At 33.1% G+C, this 19,846-nt stretch overlaps 1 protein-coding gene across 4 annotated transcripts; it reads right to left on the bottom strand.

The window, feature by feature from the left end:
- Positions 1-1,456: 1,456 nt before the first annotated feature.
- LOC114928033 (salivary peroxidase/catechol oxidase) lies at positions 1,457-19,641 on the bottom strand. 4 transcript variants are annotated; one of them, XM_085490369.1, is made up of 13 exons: positions 19,374-19,641; positions 11,335-11,472; positions 10,609-10,924; positions 10,033-10,250; positions 6,512-6,688; positions 5,949-6,145; positions 5,577-5,760; positions 5,141-5,483; positions 4,894-5,050; positions 4,617-4,790; positions 4,280-4,478; positions 4,093-4,198; positions 1,457-3,552 (listed from the first exon to the last, which is right to left on the bottom strand). In XM_085490369.1, exons 2-13 carry the CDS (start codon positions 11,459-11,461, stop codon positions 3,465-3,467), a joined length of 2,286 nt encoding a protein of 761 aa, XP_085346495.1. In that variant the 5' UTR covers positions 11,462-11,472; positions 19,374-19,641; the 3' UTR covers positions 1,457-3,464. The 4 variants fall into 4 exon arrangements, with proteins under 4 accessions (XP_085346495.1, XP_085346494.1, XP_085346493.1 ...); XM_085490368.1 differs by lacking the exon at positions 19,374-19,641 and adding an exon at positions 16,742-17,314; XM_085490367.1 differs by lacking the exon at positions 19,374-19,641 and adding an exon at positions 13,881-15,033.
- Positions 19,642-19,846: the final 205 nt, after the last annotated feature.

Here is a 19,846-nt window from a genome sequence, read left to right as displayed (position 1 = left end):
AGTTAAGAAATTATAATTAATATATTAACTCTATATGAAAAAGATTTAAGAAATTATATGTTAATTTTTTCATTAAAGCAATAAATTACATAATTTTCTTCAAAAAATTAAAATTATATGCTAAGCAAATAAAAGTATTTAAAATTCTCGTTTCTTTGGTTCATATATATATTTACATATTCATGAGCATGATTAAAACTTTTGATTATTTTTGTGTTATATATTAAAAATATACATATATATTATGTTATTGTGAAATGGTTTATTCTAGAGAAACAAAATAATTTTATAAATGTTTGGCCCTAAAAAACTCGAAAAAATAATGCTATATTTAAATATATAATAAAAAAGGTAAGTAAAACAAAATGGTTGTATAAAAGAGTTATTATAAAAGAATTATTATATGTAATCAAATCTCCAAGAATGCTTTCTAAGAAAGTTTTAAACCTCACGAACATTTATGGTTAAACCAAATTTTTTACTAAATCGTTCAGCGTATTGTTCTTTCTTTATAATATAATATTAAATTTATTAAAATGATTGCTCACTCTCGGAATAGCGAAGAAAAAGTAATGTCGATTTTTCGATTAAGCATTAAAAATTAACACACATTTTAATTCATATAATACTTTTACGATAAATTTATATTACGAATGTTTTATAATTTATAATATTAATTTGATCCATTTTAATGTCAATATGGAACTGTTATTGAGATGGGTTTTGATTACACGCAATTAGTTACGAAAAAGTTAATTTTAGAAACAAGATAAATAAAAAAATTGAAACATATGACATTCTTATAATTAAAAATTTAATTATGCGGACAGAAAACGCATATATATATATACATATATATATATATATATATATATATATAAAAATTAAGCAATTATTAAAATAGCTCAACATGTCCAATCTTGAAATCCATTTATTATGAAATATAAACATTTAGTCTCTTTATGACAAAATTCCTTTGGCTGCAGATATTCTTCTTGATATATATATATATATTTCGAAATTATATATTCTAAATAAAAACAAAAAAGCAAAGGAATTTACTATATAATGCAGTAGACTTACAACGCCTTATATATGGTTGTTTTTTTACGTTATTGCAAATTACAAAAAATAAACAAAATATGAAAGCATTTGACTTTCTCAAATATATTTCCACTTTGGTATTGTTTTTAGTATTCTTACGATACTGCATTTCTCGTGTAGTAATTGAAAGAACAGAAGAGCAAAAATCTGAAAACTTCATTTTAATTTATATTTGATGTTCACATCGCTCACATAAAAACATACATTTTATATTATCTATACATATATGTATATTGTGTTTAGCTTTTTTATTTATGGTTCGTCCGCGTTTATGTCTTACTATGTTTATGTCTTACTACTTAAAATCTGTGTTGTCTGGGAACAATCTCTTACGACGTGAGAATAAGGTACGTACTTTATATAAATTATTTATTTTATCGATACTAATTGTACATGTAGTTCTCTATTAACACACAAAAAGTTTTTCTCTGTATAACATTCCTTTTATTGAGTTATTAATATAAATTCTCGTGTGTTGCATCTTTTCTGTAAAATTATTTTTCTTTATTTTCGTCTAGGTTCTCTATAAGATCACACGTGAAATATATATATATTTTAACAGAATAGTTGTTAAATTTGCAGGATTTTGCAAACCTATAAATAAAAGATATTTTCAAATACTGGGAACATCATTATTTTCGGAGTTCTGAATGCTTTTATATACTTGAAATTAAAGAACAGAATTATTTTCAACACATCAATACTCAAAAAAAAGGAGCATTTCTTTAGATTTAAATTATAAATAAAAATAATAAAATATAAATACTTTTAAGATAAACATTTTTAATTTAAGAGAAAAATAAAGATAGTGCATGATAGCTTAGATTTTAAATTGATATTGGAAACAAGATTTAAATCTATTGATACAATAAAAACTAAACTCTGACAAAGAAGAGAGTAAATTATGTAAAATTTGCAATCTGAGAAAAACGGGATGTTATATTTTTTTCATGTAATCACTCAAAAACGTATACCGATTGTTTTAAAATATTAAACAATATATACCCTTATTGCCGTGGCATAATGAGTAGTACAATTCCAGTTTAATAATATAATTATGATATTCCGTAATTAAAATTTATAAAAAATAAAGATTTAATACACGCAAGATTGTCGTTTTTGTTTTAAAGTCTTTTAGAGTCAGAATATTTTGGAAAATATACTTATAAAACACAATCGATTTATTTTATATACTTGATAAAATGTAATTTATTCGCATAAATATCTGTTTACAAACTATAACAAAATAAATTGAACAATTGATTTATAAAAATCTGTTATTATATTGCTACAATACAAATTATAAATCAAAATTATTATAAAATTACGAGCCAAGTAAAATATTTTTGATAGATATTGCATAAGTTTTCAAAAATCCTTTGAAAGCATCGTGTCTTATTAAAACGTTCGGAAATGTCGACTTCACGAAGTACAGCAATACGAAACTATAAAAAAATGATAAAGTTCTGATCTATTCATCAGACTTATTTAGAGCACAAAAAAATTATGACATTAATCCTTCGTTTAATAAATTATTGCTTCCAGTTATAGCTTTGTTTTATCCATTTTGCGAATTATTTTCATAAAGTGGAAAAATGCATTTTTTTTCTTAATCGAGATTTAATCTTCTTTAATAAGAGAGACAATATTGCAATTTATCGCTTATAATAGATTAAATTATAGAAAAATTATATTATATATATTGATCTATTCTAAATAATCACAAATTGATCAGTCACTAAGTACTTTTAACTTAAGCCTCGACTCAATATGATCGTCTACATAAGTGTAATTAATACGCTTATAATTGTCCATCACTCTTTCAATATTATATTTCACAGATATACGAGACTATCTACAAGGTGCGCCTATATCAGACTATATTATTAATATCAGACTGTCGCGAAATACAATCCCCTGCGAGCAAGTGACAGAATGACGAACAGAATGTTTGTATGTAACTCAATTAACAGAATTCTATGATACGCGGTCGATTGTTTGTTTCCGTTCGCTCATCTGCAGCTTAATTCGCATATGCATCGTTGTTTCAACCATATTCCGGATATTTTCTTAATCGACTAGTCACGTGATTTTCGCCTGTTTGCTCTCCCTTGTACTGCCTCTAATCGCTTCATCTTGGCGGGCGCGATATCTGACTTGTCATTGCGACCCCTCTAACGATTCTGATGAGATGATTATGTAATCTCACACGATCGCTTTTCCAATTGCGCGCGATTGCACTCGTTCTGCGCTCGAATCGCTTATTCCCGTAAACCACATATCTCCTCTTCTTAGATCCGCATTACGTCTACGGGCGAACGAATGCAATTGTTGTGTGACCAGTCAATTAATCAAGAACTTCAACGATACGCTTTCGCTCTCTCCGCCCAGGCGAACAGATCCACGCTGGGTATCGCGTCGAAATCCGTGCAGCGTCTCAACTCGTTTCTGAAATATCCAAATAGACGCGATATTAGACAATAGAAGTTTCGGGTATATCTTAAGGGGATCGCTCAGCAAATGACGAACACCGACAAAATAACAGCACACATCCAAAACATATGCACGTATACACAACGTGCACACACACGTATGAATTATACTTTTAATTACAAATTTTTAATAGACTTTTAATCTAAGTTTAGAAGATAACAGTGCTTTTTTTCGTGTCCTCTAATTCCAGGGAATGTGCATTTTTATTCGTAAAATGCATATGTTTTGTGTAAAGCACATATTATAATGAGATTCGTCTGCAAATCGAGATAAAAATAAATTAAAAAAAAACTGTTATTTCTCATTTTTTATATCAAATCGAATTTTCCTGGGATTATTGATGCATGTATTGCAATCGTAGAGAAGCATTTTTAATTATATATCAAATTAAAAAAAAACTAAAAGTACAAAAATATATGATTGCGTCAATAAAACAGAAATCGTGAGGGATTCTCTTAATAATTCAAATTGCGTCATAGAAATAACTGAATTTACCCTGCTTGAGGCTTGAGAAAGACATTGCGCTGCATGTGGGTGATATTGTCACCATTGTCGCAGAATATTCGCGCTAAGGAGATGTTATGCAACTCAACCAATTGTTCTGTAACAAAGAAAAATAATTATAAAAAATAAACAATAACGTATATGACTCGGAATATATAAGATTCGCCGACGCGCTTACCAGGCGTGAAGGGATGCGGTTGCGTTGCGGAATCGTAGAAGAATCTGTCGGTACGTCGAGATCGAGAAAATTGCTCGTAAATGAGGCAGCGGAAAGTCGGACCAACCATGCCGTCGTCTGTCGATCTTTCCGCCATACCGCCGACAATAAGATCAACGTCGTTAGGATGGGAATAGGTTGCGCGCAGTTTTTTCACCATCTATATAATCAATTAATTATTAATCAATTCTTAATCATTATATAATCAATAATGATTACATAATCATTAATAATTCTATACCGATGAGTTGTTGTATCATTAAGAATGTAATACAGGAGAAACGTTTTTCAAACTTACTTCTATAGGAATGTAATCTAAGAAATCGTCGAAGGTCCTGGCGGTAGGAAGCCCACAATATTTGCGATAATGATTGTATCCTGGCAAGCCATGATCGCGACCACGCTCGATATCTAAGCTGATAGCATCCAAACCTAAATTATTGCCATCACTAGTGTATAATTTGCTTGTCATCTGCAATGCAAAAGTGATAATTATTATGAGAGATTTTCAAACTTTTTTATTATCATCGGTATTTATGTATAAAGCACAGAAAAATGTTTGACATCGTACTTACGTCTGAAATAAGACTAATATCCATTCTCTGACTAGTTTGAGTAGCGAGACCGCGAAGTAATCCGTCAAACACTTCGTCCGATTCGATTACGCGTGGATTAAAGAAGTGCTCGGCCAGGTTCAACGTTCTGTTCTGTTGACGAGAATTATCCGGCAAACTGCAAAAAGAATCATATACGATATGTAGCCGTATGTATATACATTTCTATTCTATAAACATTTTTTCTTCAATATTAAAATTTACTTACTTCAGTTTTCCTTGCATTAATGAATTCAGAAAACGTAAGGCTGCGGTGGCGGCTTCGTTGCTAACCGTTGGTTCGTCGTCAGAATTATAATTGCGACTGTAACTATTTCCTACGATGAGACCGACGGCGCGAATGTATCTTCTGCCTAGTAAAATGGGTAGCCATTCTTTGAAAGTGATATGTTGAATCTCGGCAATTACGATGCGTCTGGCTTCCTGATACAAGATTTCGTCCGACCAATCTGGATTTAATTTGGCAAGTTTGTCGGCGATACGATTATGCTCTCGATGCCAAATTGTGTGGATCACAGCTAATTGAGGTTCAACATTCACGCGATCGTCACCTGATAGGCGTATATTTATTGAAATAATTTTAATTGTCTCGTAACAAATATATACAATATATGTAGATATAGATGAATGGAATTGACACGTACCGGAATTGTAGCAATTTTCTCCGCATTGCGACGCGAATTCGGCATCTCCTCTCGGCAAGTACGCGTGATTGTTTCGCATGTCAACTCGAAGATGACCGCCTTCAAAAGTACGAAGCTCGCGAGATTTCTTCAAGGTAGATCCGTAAATCGTCGAAGCGTCCAAAAAGTGACTTACTTGATTCATCTGCAAGTATATTTCAATTAATAAATTATTATTTATATAATGAATCTCAGTTAAAATAATTTATGAGTTAGTTTTCAAAATCTCTGTTTCAATAAAATCAATTATAAAAAATAAAAAATAAAAAATTATAAATAAGGATAAATAATTAATTATCACAATCTCAGAATCGGACAATAATAATCGCGTACCTGTTCCGCTGGTCCCAAAGTGCATTCCGATCTTAAGACAGGTAAAGAGCGAACGTAATTCATGCATCGAATGTAATGTTCACCATAAACGGGATCGCGATCTGGTACACTGATAGGAGAACAATCGGGATGAATATGACGCGGTGACAGGGTATCTCCATCAGATTGACAGCAAGAGATCGGTTTTCCAGTTGAGACTGTAATTAAGGAATAATTTCTTTAATGATCAAATTATGACGAAAAAACTGACACATTTTACAGATGTGCTCGATATTTGATTTGATATCAATGCAGTGACGTTTTTTTAGGAAAATTTTCAAAAAATTATATCACGCGAATATCGATTTATCTAACGAGGAATATTTTTATAACACAATGTAATATAATTAATAAGATGTATTTTTTATTATTAAAATTTGATAGAGATTGCAAAATGATCTCAGATCGATTTGCACAGTTTTTACATAATAAAAGAGAAATTAGTTGTGATCCGATACTAGCCTAAAATGAAAAAAAAAAAAAACAAATAATAAATTAAAATTGATCTATAAAAATTCACTCACCCATTTTACGAACTGGAGTGTGAGCTATATCGTGGGCGATGAATTGGCTCCATTCCATTACGGCTAATGTTCTGCTAGCATCCGATTGATCATTCGCAGTGGACAAAGCGGCGCTTACGAGCCTCGGGCTTGGCAATGGTTTCTTTGTTTGTCCAACACGTCTCGGTTCTTGGATGCCTGCTTCCGAAATCTAACATTAGACTTCTGTCGCGTAAATAATGCAAAATCGCAAAATCGGAGTAAATCAGTGCTACTTTGACGCGACGTAGTGCTTTTGTCGAACACTCGGAAGACAGAATAAATCATAATTCTCGAGTTGTGTAAGAGCAAAATCATAATGGAAAAACGATACGATACAGTTCATAAAATGATCAGCTGTGAGCGCGAACATACTCGCACGATATTGAAATGGTGTCACAGGTCTTGTTAATGTGATTACTCCGATTTTAGCGAGCTGAAATACGCGCGCGCGCTTAAAATGGTGGCAGTGCAGCACGAGAGGAGATTATAAGAACATGCAGCTGCATATATAAAATATTCTGTTCCAGCTGCAAATAGGCAAGTTTATCGCCGACTGTACTAATCTTGAGAACCTAACTGCGCCTACCTGTCTTGCCCGCGCGATAAATTTGACACAGGGAACGATCAGGGGAGTAATTTCGTTTGCAACGTGCGAACATGTGCGAATCATAAACAAGCGTGCTTTATTATCGCTGATGTAATTGTATCGTTTCATTTCGCGACAACTAATTTAATTCCTGGCGCTGATCGGTCCCTGAAGAATCCTAAATCTCGTGCTGCAAAGCGATTAGGTACTTCGATTACATCGACTTCCACGTTCTGATGCGTTGTCGAATGACGTGCCGTTTGTTGTCGCTGTTTTCAAGCGTGACAGAGACGCGAGATTGTGTCGAAACTATCGGATATAATCGAGATCTTACGGCCGCCCGGATCGAGAACGCTCGCAGAAACGTCCCGCGAACTTATCTGAGAGTAGATGATCGTTGAAGGTGTTCGAACGAGTGAACCGATCTGGGAGAAGATTCGAAATACGACTTTTTTCAATATTGAGATTTCGCCGCTAAGTGTTTTCACGAGCAATTTTAATTATTGTTAAAATATGAGAAATTTAATCATTAATATATGTGAAAATGAAGAGTATCTCTATTTCATTTCAATGTCATATTTAAGCTTAGGAATATACTATGCTTCTATTTTATCTGGAGATATGTATATATTAGGCAGATATAACTCGAATGTCTGTTAGATATGATTGTTAGATCATGTATGACTCCCAAGTCGAGTCCCATCGCTCGGTACCTTCGCGAGAGCCGCGTATTGGCGCGAATTGAACAGAAAAGAACTCGAACTAGTGTTACATAATAAATATGATACATTATTAGGTATATCCGAATTAGTTTACATACACATTTTCTACTGCTGGATAGAATCTCCCAACCGGGGCACCCTATTGTAGGCAGTATTATTCACTGCTACACTCAGGCATTTTATGTTCTATGTGCCTTATCGCACAACAACTGTAATGCAAATCACAGAATATAATTTGTTAAGCCAATCGACGAACGTTTATCCATTTGCGCTCAAGGATCAGTATGCGTGTACGTTTATATATACTATATGCATGTAGCATTTAATATTATATATCGTACATATACATATACATATATACATGTATATGTGTTTTACGGAGGTGATAAGTCGGATAGGTAGGTAGATCGAGATTGCTGGTTCGTGATGAAATTGAACATCCAAAGACGCTCTATTCTGCTTGAATTCAAAAATAAATAATGAAGCGATTTCTAATCGGTGAGTTTTAATTGTGCCGTGACACAAATCGCAGAGAGCAAATTGTTCACAATTTAATTATAAATTCTCCGCAATGCAAATTCTTTAATACTCTCTAATATTATTACGCTATTTACAGATTAAAATTTTCCACGCGTGCTATTATTAACAAAAATATCAATTATCTTGTATATTTGCATTATATGAATAACGATAATAGAATACATGACTCTTGCTATCATATCGATGATATTTGCAAAATATCGAATTCATGCATATTTAACATCCTTTGGAAAAACGATTATTCTTATATTTTCATTTTTGAAATTTTAATGCATTAAATTCGATATTTTATCCTAATTTTAACACTACAGACTACAATAGACAAATTATTATACAGACAGAAAATAGAAATAATAATAATGAGCCTTGATTAATTCCTAGAATACGAATAGATTACTCATTTTCATCGTTAATCTTTATTTATTCTTTTTTTTGTGATTTTAACTCGTATGTTTTGTATTCTAGGATTAAAAAGTGTGTTAACTAAACGCTGCGAAAAAATTCTAAGTGTCCTAGAATGAATCTATTATATCTCGAAAAAAGCGCAACATGAATGACATTGAGGTAACAAGGTGAATGCGATGTACCGGTGAATTCATATTCCATGTAACAAGAAGCTCGAGAATCTCGCGAGTCCGCAGAATAAAGATAATAATATCTCTTTATCTAACCTAAGTGAACATGAGTAGAGTGAAAACAAATTACGCATCCCTCTTTATCTGAGTTAGCGAAGCCGCGCTATGACACATCCATTATCGACTATCCACAGCGACTGTCCGAGCAGATAATATATAATCGCCCTCATTATTTCCAACTATTATTTTCGAATAAAAATATCTGCAAGGCTGACTAAACAATACGAATTTTTATCACCACGTAATTTGTCGCGATGACGCATGTCATCGCTACGTTTTCTCGAAACGCACGTAACAATCGATATGCAACTGCGAACGAGTATCGCACAAAGCAACAATTACCTAACACCGAGCTATTATTCGCAGTAAATATTATTATTGTTAATGGCGTAATCAAGATAAAAAATCGCGGAAAATATATCGCAACCTTATAATTTTCTATCAATTACGACTGGTTATCTCGTTATCGGTTCTTTTGATTAAAAAAACTGCCTTCGCAATTGCTATTTACTTTATTGGAAAAAAAATCTTGTCTATCGCTCGAAACTGATCCTATTAAAGAAGGCAAATAATCTTCCGAGGGATAGGATGGTCAGGGATATTATATGAAATTGGAGATAAGAGAAAGGAGAGCGCCAAACGTTCAGAGGCTGCAAATAATTGTACGATTATTATTCCACACAAGAATGAACGACAAAGAGTTGACGACAAAGAACGCGCGTGTTTTACAAACTGCTCGGTTACGAAATGTTCCCGTCCCGTGTAAGATCCCAGGGAAGGGGTTCGATTTGCGCGCGAGGGTTGCTTACGTTTCGTGACTGTGGCTCGAAAATACATGACGTGTGACGCGCGATATCGGCAATTAATTTTCCCTAATAATACAAGGACGCGACGGTATGCAATTCAAGCCTGGACGAGGTGATGAGAGAACGATGCCATATCGCGAGCTAATGTTCGTTGACAAATAGGAGGGTTAGAGAAAAAGGGAGCGCGATCACGATTAGGAGACACCCTTACCGTCAAAATATTGGGAGAACAGAACTCTGGTGTACGCGGTCATCGCGCTGCCCCAGCTCGGATTCTCAATGTTGTTACAAGTGCCGTCGATGCTGCGGTACTTTGACATTTCATTGCAATCCACGCTATGCATTGTGGTGCAAGATTCACCGAGCGGGGTGCCCTGCAGACCGAGTGTTGATATGTAACGGGCGCAGTCATTTTTATCTAAACCGAACCTGCGAGAAAATTAAATTCAAAATTAAATATATTTACTTAAAATTAGGTATTTATATTTAAAATATTTAAATTAAATACTTATTTAATTAAATATTTAAATTTAATATTTATTTAATTTAAATATTTAGTTTAATATTTATTTAATTTTTGAATATTTAATTTAATATTTAAAAAAATTAAATATTTATTTAATTAAATATTTATATAACAAAATATACAAAAAAAAATTGACAATATAATAAACTATTGAAAATATTATAGAATCCATAATCTGTACAGTAAAATATCGATGAAAAACTTTGACGATTAAGGATAAAAATTGCTGGAAAATATCTCAATTAATTAATCAGAACGTACCTTCGGCAATTTTGGTGCATTAGATACGACGATGCTTTCATCGCTAGGGTAGCATCGATGCTCCTCTCGAAAGCATCTGCGGAAGGATAGGAATCCAAAAATTGTTTCTGAGCCGGACTCTGTGCCTCGAATTCGATACCGGCGTTCGCGATATTTCTCTCGAGAGTCCTCATGTGATTGACTAGGTTTTGCGCGAATGCGATCGAGTTGTTTAAAGTAGCTCCATCGATCCTGGGAAATCTTCGGTTGTCGAAACGACCCGTGTCCACGATGGCATCGGAGCCGTAGTTAATGGCTGGTAATCCTGAAAACGGTTCTTTCAAATATTTCGAGATAATAAGTCAACTATAATTTAAATAACATGTAGTGTAAATTAAAACGCGATCGGAAAATGTCATTGGATACATTTTTTTGACGTTTAGTTTCATTCCGGAATAAGACCGATCGGCACGTTTGGACGGTTTCCAATAATTACTAAATTGACGCGAGTCCAAAAATAAATTACGAATTTATTTCTTCGTTGAAAATAAACGATTTAATAGAACGAACAGTGTAATAAAATATAAAATGTTTTTAAAAAGACAGATTATAGAAACACGGTTTAACACTTCATTAATTCCAATCGAGATTTCCACCAATGTATTTATAAAATATTCGCGGGAACTAAAAGGAATTGCTTCTTTGACTTTAATTTGAATTCAATTTTCGATTGCGGTGGACACTTACCACTGGCAAGATAATTCTGTAGTGACTCGGGTAGCTTGTACGTGCCGATCGTATGGGAATGTCCCAGGAACCCCATCGTCTGCAAGGACACCCAAAGGATCGCCAAAGTAGCAACGGAGCCCGCCATGACACCGCCGGCTGCACAAAACGAAATGACTGACTAATAAGATCATTTAAACGAGACGGTCTTCTCTACGCATCTCAACACACGTGACTCACACACTGCGTTTTAACTTGTACGCGACGTCGCTGGCTCTGATCGCGAATGAAAATGTTATATTAATATCACGTAGCTCATCCAAGAAAGAATGTCACCGCGCTTTGTTTGGCTCCCGTCCTATTAGTGAATTCATACATACCAGATCTTACATACATACATACATACATTCATACATTAATGAATTATGTTTGCTTATTACACCTTTTTTTCTCGTTGGCCATTATTGTCATATTTGCGTTGCATTTGCGAAAATGTGCCTAATAGTTGGATCTTGATTCTTATCTTATATTGATATTAAACACGATCTTCTTATCAATATACAACACTCTGATTAAATATAATTAGTCCGGTTAGATTATTCCAAGCATCCAATATAATAACGCTGATTATATTATTTAACGCATCTAAAAACACGCCCACGTGTATGTAAATTTGATCTTCGGAGGAGCAGAGACTTCTATTTTCTCATTCGTAGTAAGATAAAAATATTTGTGTGTTCACGTGCTTGCTGAATGTTCTCTTTGGTGTAATAAACCGAAATGTCAGATATTCTAAAAAACTTTGGTGGAGACAGCGAAATGTTTACCGTGTGTGACTTATGTCATTTTAATTTAATATTACCTTGGAATGTTTTTCTCATAATGAAAATTGTTGAAGACTTAAATTTTTTTTAATTATTGTTAACATGTTTTGGTACAATACTCCACACGAGGTATTAAATTTTATGCGATGCGATGCTGAATAGACAAACCGTCTAACCTCGATGAACTTGCAACGAAATGCATTTGCATTTTAATGAAATAAGAATGAATCATTTAGTAAATAATGTTAACATTTTAAATATAACGTGTCACACAACCTCGAGGAGATTTAACAATATAGTATAAATAAATTTATATTAAAAAATCGCGAGAGATGAAAAATAGAGATGTATCTTACAGAATGCATTGTCGAGTTTAGGGTCAATCAATTGCTATTACGTGATAGATGCGCGTGCTAGATAATAAGCCGCATATTTTTTCGCGTTCTTCCGACCTTCGCGCATGTTGTCAGTTATTTATAGACCGCGTTTTAGTGAGACTATATAAGTTAAATAGCATGTGTGTATCTGTGTGTAATTCATACTCGTATCTTGTTAAATGCGGTAAACACGCGCTGTTCATGCGTGTAGCACATGGCCAAACATGGCTAATTTTATTCGTTATCGTGTTGATAACGTGCTCCTCCTCCACGATTGCATATAATGATTGTTTTGACGACAGGGACAGGGCAATGAGAATTAGGAATTTCCGGCTGTTCAGAATCTTAGGAAAATTACACCGAAATTAGATAATAGCGGTAATTAATTAACTTAACTGCCTATAATGGATGCAATTCGCTCCGCGATGCCTTGCAATAATACTGAATACAACGAATATGAGATTATGTATTTTTAGATAATTTTATGTAACACATACATCTCAGAAGAAGATAAAAAATTAACAATTTAGAAAGAAAATGAATTAAATTGCTAAATCAATAATTGATCATATTAATTATACGATTTTCTTTTAGCAATAATAAGATAGTTGGACTCAATTCTGACAGTCTATAACTGATATTCTTCTCGTAATTAAGACCGATACAATTAAATATTTATTTTGATTTCGAAAATGATAGCAAGGAAAAAGTATTTTTATAATTTGACAACGTTATTAACACGTGCTTCGTACTGCAAATTGCAGCTGCTCGATGCGCAATATTACCGTGCAAGTCTTTTCTATGCACGTTTATCGCGTAACAAAACAGTATAATTGAAAACGCAAACGTTCATTTGCGAGACACGTGAACAACAAGAATTGCGACGTAATGGCGCCGTTAATAGCATATTCTGGTAAACAGATTTAATTTCTGTTGTCAGAAATGAAAAAAAAAATATATAAAAATATTTTATTTTTCTAATCTACTTCTCTATTTATTTCTCTTCTACATATTTGATATGTTTATGATAATAGCATATTCCGGTAAACAGATTTTATTCCTGTTGTCAGAAATGAAAAAAGTATATAAAAATATCATTTTCTCCTAATCTACTTCTCTATTTATTTCTCTTATCTGCTTCTCTACTACATATATTTGATATGTTTCTGATCTAACGTGATATAGTCTTGCGATTGGATGTGTGTGTTTAAGCACGATATTATTGCAAAATTTTCACTCTGAACAGATTATATATGTACTTTTTAGATATATGTATATATTTGTATATATTCTTATATTTTCTAACTTAAGATAAGAATGCATAATTCTCTATTGATACGTCTGAGTACACCTGAAAAATCATTACCAGAGACATGATCCATAGGCTTCTCTAATCCGTGCATCGCGTAGACCCAACGATTATTGTCAATCGGTGCAACGAGAAACATTCTCCGAAAAAGCGCAGCCAGATGCAGCGATGAGAGAGTTCAGGATTTTTCGCTACGTATATAAAATAAATTGTCAGGACGGAATTCGCGCACGTTTCTCACAGTTCTGTTTTCGTCACGCTAATTGGCGCGATTTCGCCGGTTCTCTACGAGAACAAATGTCGAAATTCATATATAGATCTCGATAAGAAAACGATACAAAAGTTTCGAGTTTGCTAACACACCTGTCAGGTGTACGCGTGGCGACCGACAGAAACGCACTTCGACGACGGTAACAACGACGGTGTTTCGTGCCGCGAATACAGAGATTCCCCTCTCTGTTTCCCTGTCTCGTTAAGTCTTTTTGCGCTCGTTCATTATTTTCTTTGCCCGCGTAATCTCTGTCGCGCCTCCTCCTTTATCTCAAGCTCGACGCTCGAGTATGCGAATAAATTGCGGTAATTGATTAAAATGCTCGTATCTATGGATTTCTCGAAAAATACGCGTTATCGCTTTGTCCCTGGCCCTCATACGTTCGAGATACGTTACTGAGTTGTTCCGATATGCAGGATATTGTTCATCTCGCTTGCCCTCACATATAGCTATACGCGGCTCCGCTTTTATGTCTCGCTCCATTCATGCTCTCTCTCTCTCCCTGTCTCCCATTCATTTTAGCCGTCTCTCTCGATCACGTGCACACGCTACGCACATTGATTCCTCAAAGGTATTCTCCAGCTCGCTCTCTCCCTCGCTACTTTTCGTTCATCTCGCTTCGCGCGCTAACTTCCGAGCGCTTTCATTGGCTCGTTACTTCCCCACTAAGAATGAGTCACCTTATTTGGCTCGAAAAAAAAATTCTATCACTCGGTGAGCACGTGCTCGTCCACCTCCTTTTCCTCATCCCGTTGTGTGCCGGCTGTGTCGGAGCATTGCCGTAAGATTTACCGTGTTTCTTCCTTTGACAATACTTGATTCATCAATTTTACCTTGCATTTTATTTGCAGTTATATGTTTGTGTTTACGGTATTTAAATAGATTTAACACGAAAAAATATCGAAATATTTACTCTATTGATGCTACCTCTTATATATTTTACGCTAGCTAAATCTGCAAGTATTTGTTATACCATCATCGTCTTTAATTAAGCAATTTGTATTATATTATTGTATAATTATATTAAAAATACAAAAAAATGCAGCTATTCATACTCAAATTATAGCTAAATGTATCTTGTCTTAGAAACGATAAAAGTAGTAAAAACGTGTTAAAAAATGTGTAAAAAAGAATATTTATATCAATTATATCTTTTATTTATCTCTATTTTTTTCTCAACAAGAGTACAATGTTACTTTCATTATACAACAGATAACAATTGGACTTTATATAATACAGTAGAATTTTATAACATACAGAATATATTTGACAAATTCTATAAAGGAATTTAGCTATTTACTTTCATGTATCTCTAAGGGTCTTTATGTATCGTATAGATTCCCTTATAGTACACCTTTATCATTTCCGCGCAATCTCTATATAGGTCTCTCCCAGTACTTTTCCATTACTTTCGCCGTAGTAATATATAGGGTGTACAAAAAAAACATAGTTCTCTTTTTCTTTCCATTAAACTTTAGGTTTTTTTAAAATTAAATTTTGATAGTCTTTTCTTTAGTAAAATTAAACATTTAATATAATGCATATACTTACATATATTTTCAATGCTGACAAACAAAATTTAAAAATAGTAGTGATATCTTTGTGTCCCGAAGAAAGATAAATTTGACAACGCGCTCTTATATATAAATCTGGCATTGAAAATAATTCTTCTATATGTGTAACACACTTGGAGAGATTGGCTCAACAAACCCATAATTAAATTGCAATTAAATTACTGCTGAATGATTCGCGCGTGCAAAATAATACCGTATATATGAGACTTACGAAGCAAAGATAAATGGCTTAATTGAAAAGTATTGTTGCCAATAAAAGATAATATAAATGGTAGATTGTATAAACTTCTGCCATTTTTTTCGATTAAGCAAAACCTTGATAATAAAAGTGTTGAGGTCAGTCAAAGGAGAATTTATTAAAAAGAATGAATCGATCGAGGTCTGCACTTATTGTATGCAGAAAATATAAGACTGAACAAACTGCATATTTTAAGATAATCATTAAAGTATTCTTCAGATATTCTTTTTTATCTACTTGTGTAAAACTTATCACGTAATTATTTATATGCGTAATTGTTCGGTATAGCTATTTAAAATTATTAATGAAATAGACACTAAGTAAGAAATATTTTCGTGATATATCTTCATCTTGTGTTTTATTATTTTACTTTACAATTTTTTACTTGCACATGTGACACATTTGATATTTGACAAGATAAACCAAAAAATAATTAGAACTTTCTCCTTTCCAAATATTTGGATACAAGTTGTATAGCCAATGCTGGATGTATTTCTACATACATCTATAAACAAATATAATGGATAATAATTTTTAAGAATAATAAATTTGCTTAATTTAATTCTCGCTTTGCTTTATCTTTTTTAAAAAAATATTGGGAGACATTAATTGCAAGATTAAAAACATCTTCCGATGCTTATATCATATTCGAATTCTAAAGTAAATATCTTTCATTAAAATTGCACAACGATTTATTTCTTGGATTTTGGAACGCGAATTCAAATCGGTCACTATTAACAATTGATGAGTATCTTCTCGCATGACAACACAGAACTTTCGTGGCGTTCGCTGAAGACGCGTCGTTCAGGTCGACGAACGCGTGTGCCGGGCTTACCTAAATACGATTTCTTGCAGCGTTCTATTCGTAGGTAGTCGTATACGCAATCGAGTATCTCAACACCCATCTTTTTCCCTCTGGAATGAATGTTGAGAGGGCCGTGGGAGAGGCCCTGCTTGCTCGTGGAAGTTACACCGATGATCACGATTACTCTTCGCGAAAATATGCGGTGTGCACTTGGATTATATGTATATAATATACATATATATATATATATATATATATTCACCCCGGATCAATATATACTCGAATATCGGCTCGCGCAACCCCTTTTTCGCGCTCTTGAAAAGTCGTGATTTCAAACCTCTTTTACGAATAAATTCTACGTTGGCACTGTGTTACTTGACTTTCTTTATACGTCAAATTAATGAGAATAAATGCGGAGCCCAGGCACGAAGCAGCTGATTCTGCCGCATCAACTATTCGAATTCGGTTTCCCTACCCTACTCTTACTCGGTCGATCGAAGTTTTCTCACCCTCCTTTAACGCATGCGCCTTTCGGTCATTCGGAAAGTTACTGTGCATATGCGTATGCGTAGGTGTTACATTTACACCATAAACATAGAAAGCGTAGACGTACAAAGAGAGTGGTATTTTTAATGAGGTACATTTTTTTATAAAAAAATGCAAGGGATGAAAAAGAATAGAGAATTCACTTCATTAAGTAGCTTTATTTTTTCCACTCCAAATATTTGCTGTTTATGCAGATTTAATGCAATTGCATGCAATTTGCACGCTTTCTATGTCTACGGTTTTCACTAATACTCTGCATATCTTGCATTGCATCGGGCATGCGGTCAATGTCATCTAATACGGCGCTAATTGCATCTATTATTCAATATTGTCTGGCAATTGTGTCTGAGTAGTCGGTGATGTAATATTAAAAAATGTGATTAAATAATTTACATAATGAAAATGTAAGTTCTTATGCTATACACACTCAACACATCACAATTATCAACTTCAATTTTAATAGATTCTCTGATCAATTTAAAATCGATTTTATCTTATTTGAAATGAATTCCAAGCAACTGAAAATAAAGGAATTCTTTGAGAATAAAATTATAAATTTCTAGGATACAAAATAATAAATAAATCTTATGTTTCTTCAAATTACAACAGTTTCAAAATTTTGGAACCTTAAAATTTACTTATTGTTAGAATTCTTAGATTTAAATGGAATAATTGCATAGAGAAATAAAAAATTGGAGAAACAAAAAATATTATATGTAGAACTAACTCGATCTTCAAATTATCGTTAAAAGTGAGTTGAAATGACAAATAAAGCAGATTCAAGAAAGATTAAATCGCGAGTGTTCCGCAGATGTTTGCAGAATGTTGAGAATGACAACAAGCGGTAAAGACGTGTAGGCCGGTTAAACTAGCACGTGATACGAACGTGATGATGAACCATTTCGTATAATGTTCTTATGAACCCCGATCCCTTCTTTCATTTTTTTCCTCATCTTGTTTCTTTTAAAGAAATAGGTTGCATTGACTATGCAACTTTATTTCTTTTCTTATGTTTTCTTCCATAATTTGTATTTTAGATATGCATCTAATTTTCTCCCATCCCTTTCAATTTGTATACTTAAGATATATAAAAATTAATGAGTTAATAATAATTGAGATCTATTCTTTAAATAAATGTCTTTTACGTAACTCTTTAATTATTACTAAAACTAAAACTAAAATATTTATTTAATTATTTTTATACATTTTTTTAGTTTTAAAAAAACTGTTAAGCACATTATTAAGTATACTATTAAGTAGAAATTTTTTGTATGAAGAAACATTTTTATTAATTGGAAAACATATAATAATGTTAAATTTTAGCTTGATGCAACTACGATATAATCAATACATACAGAGGCATCTAAAATCACAAACTGCAACTCTCTAGTAAAATACATTTATCAAACAGTGATAATAAACTGATATCTTAGTTATTTTGAATGTTTTAAGCATATTACGCATTGTGCTATACTATTTAATATGAATGTGTGTAAGAAAATTATGATTTTTTAGATTATAAAATTACTTTTCGACCATGAGAATTAATTTTAATATGATGCAATAATTTAAACATTAAATAAGAATTAATTTTTTATGCAAATATTCTTCTACAAATGTAAGAAATAATTTATAAATAATTTATAAGAGTAGTTTATAAATAAAATTTTGCTTCTCTTGGTTTTTTTAAACTATTTATTATGCACATATGAATGATATTGATTAGCTGCAAATTTGGATTTTGATGCAAAGAGAAAAACCGGTTTCTTTTCGTATATATTGATACACAATGCTAATGAGTTATTCAACAATTTCCATTGCCCGTATCTCCTTAAAGCAGAAGATATATCTTCTGTTTTATGTGCACCGCAGAATTGCTTACCTTGCACTTCAAAATTGCATCCAGTATTTTTGCAAATTATAGTCTTATCAAAATTATAATATCAAAATGAACAATAAAATATAATCGCTTAGAATTCTACTTTTCAGCACAATACACGTTATACACACAAAAAATGACTACTCTTTCACACACAATTTTAACCACCAAATCGAGTGCATACTACATCTATACGAGAAGCGCATTCGATGTATTTATATAAGGAAGCGTACTCACGCAGCGATATTCTTCGGTTGATATCTTGACGAGAGAACTTCGATATTGTTGACGAGACAAACTGATTCGTTTGTCGAATAACGCGGTCACTTTATATCGGGCAGTACAAATTCCAGAATTACTGGCAACGTTGCCTCTGTTGCATCCCCTTTTTTCTACTCGAAAGTAATTATCTCGAACTGTGACGTTTTCGGATAAGGACGAGAAAATATGCTGGGGAGGTCGTTCCAGGTCGAAGCTTTACTCCGGATCGAAAAGTTATCGCGACTTGTGATGCAGTCACGCGCTTATATAGTCTTGAGAAATTGACGACATGATGACGCCACGATGACAAATTGGAGGAAAAAATGTAGACAACACATAGAAAGAGAGATACGATTCGTAGAAGGCAACTGCGTAAACAAAGGGCTCGGCTTTAATTGTATTTTAATTATAAATTAATGGCGTACAACTCAGCGCGCGATGCATTTGAT

The sequence above is a fragment of the Nylanderia fulva genome, unplaced genomic scaffold (genome assembly GCF_048542155.1).
Source record: "Nylanderia fulva isolate GAGA-0341 unplaced genomic scaffold, ASM4854215v1 Scaffold12, whole genome shotgun sequence".
In the NCBI taxonomy this organism is placed as follows: domain Eukaryota; kingdom Metazoa; phylum Arthropoda; class Insecta; order Hymenoptera; family Formicidae; genus Nylanderia; species Nylanderia fulva.
Note: the sequence above shows the minus strand (reverse complement) of the source record. Positions and strands in the feature narration are given on the sequence as shown.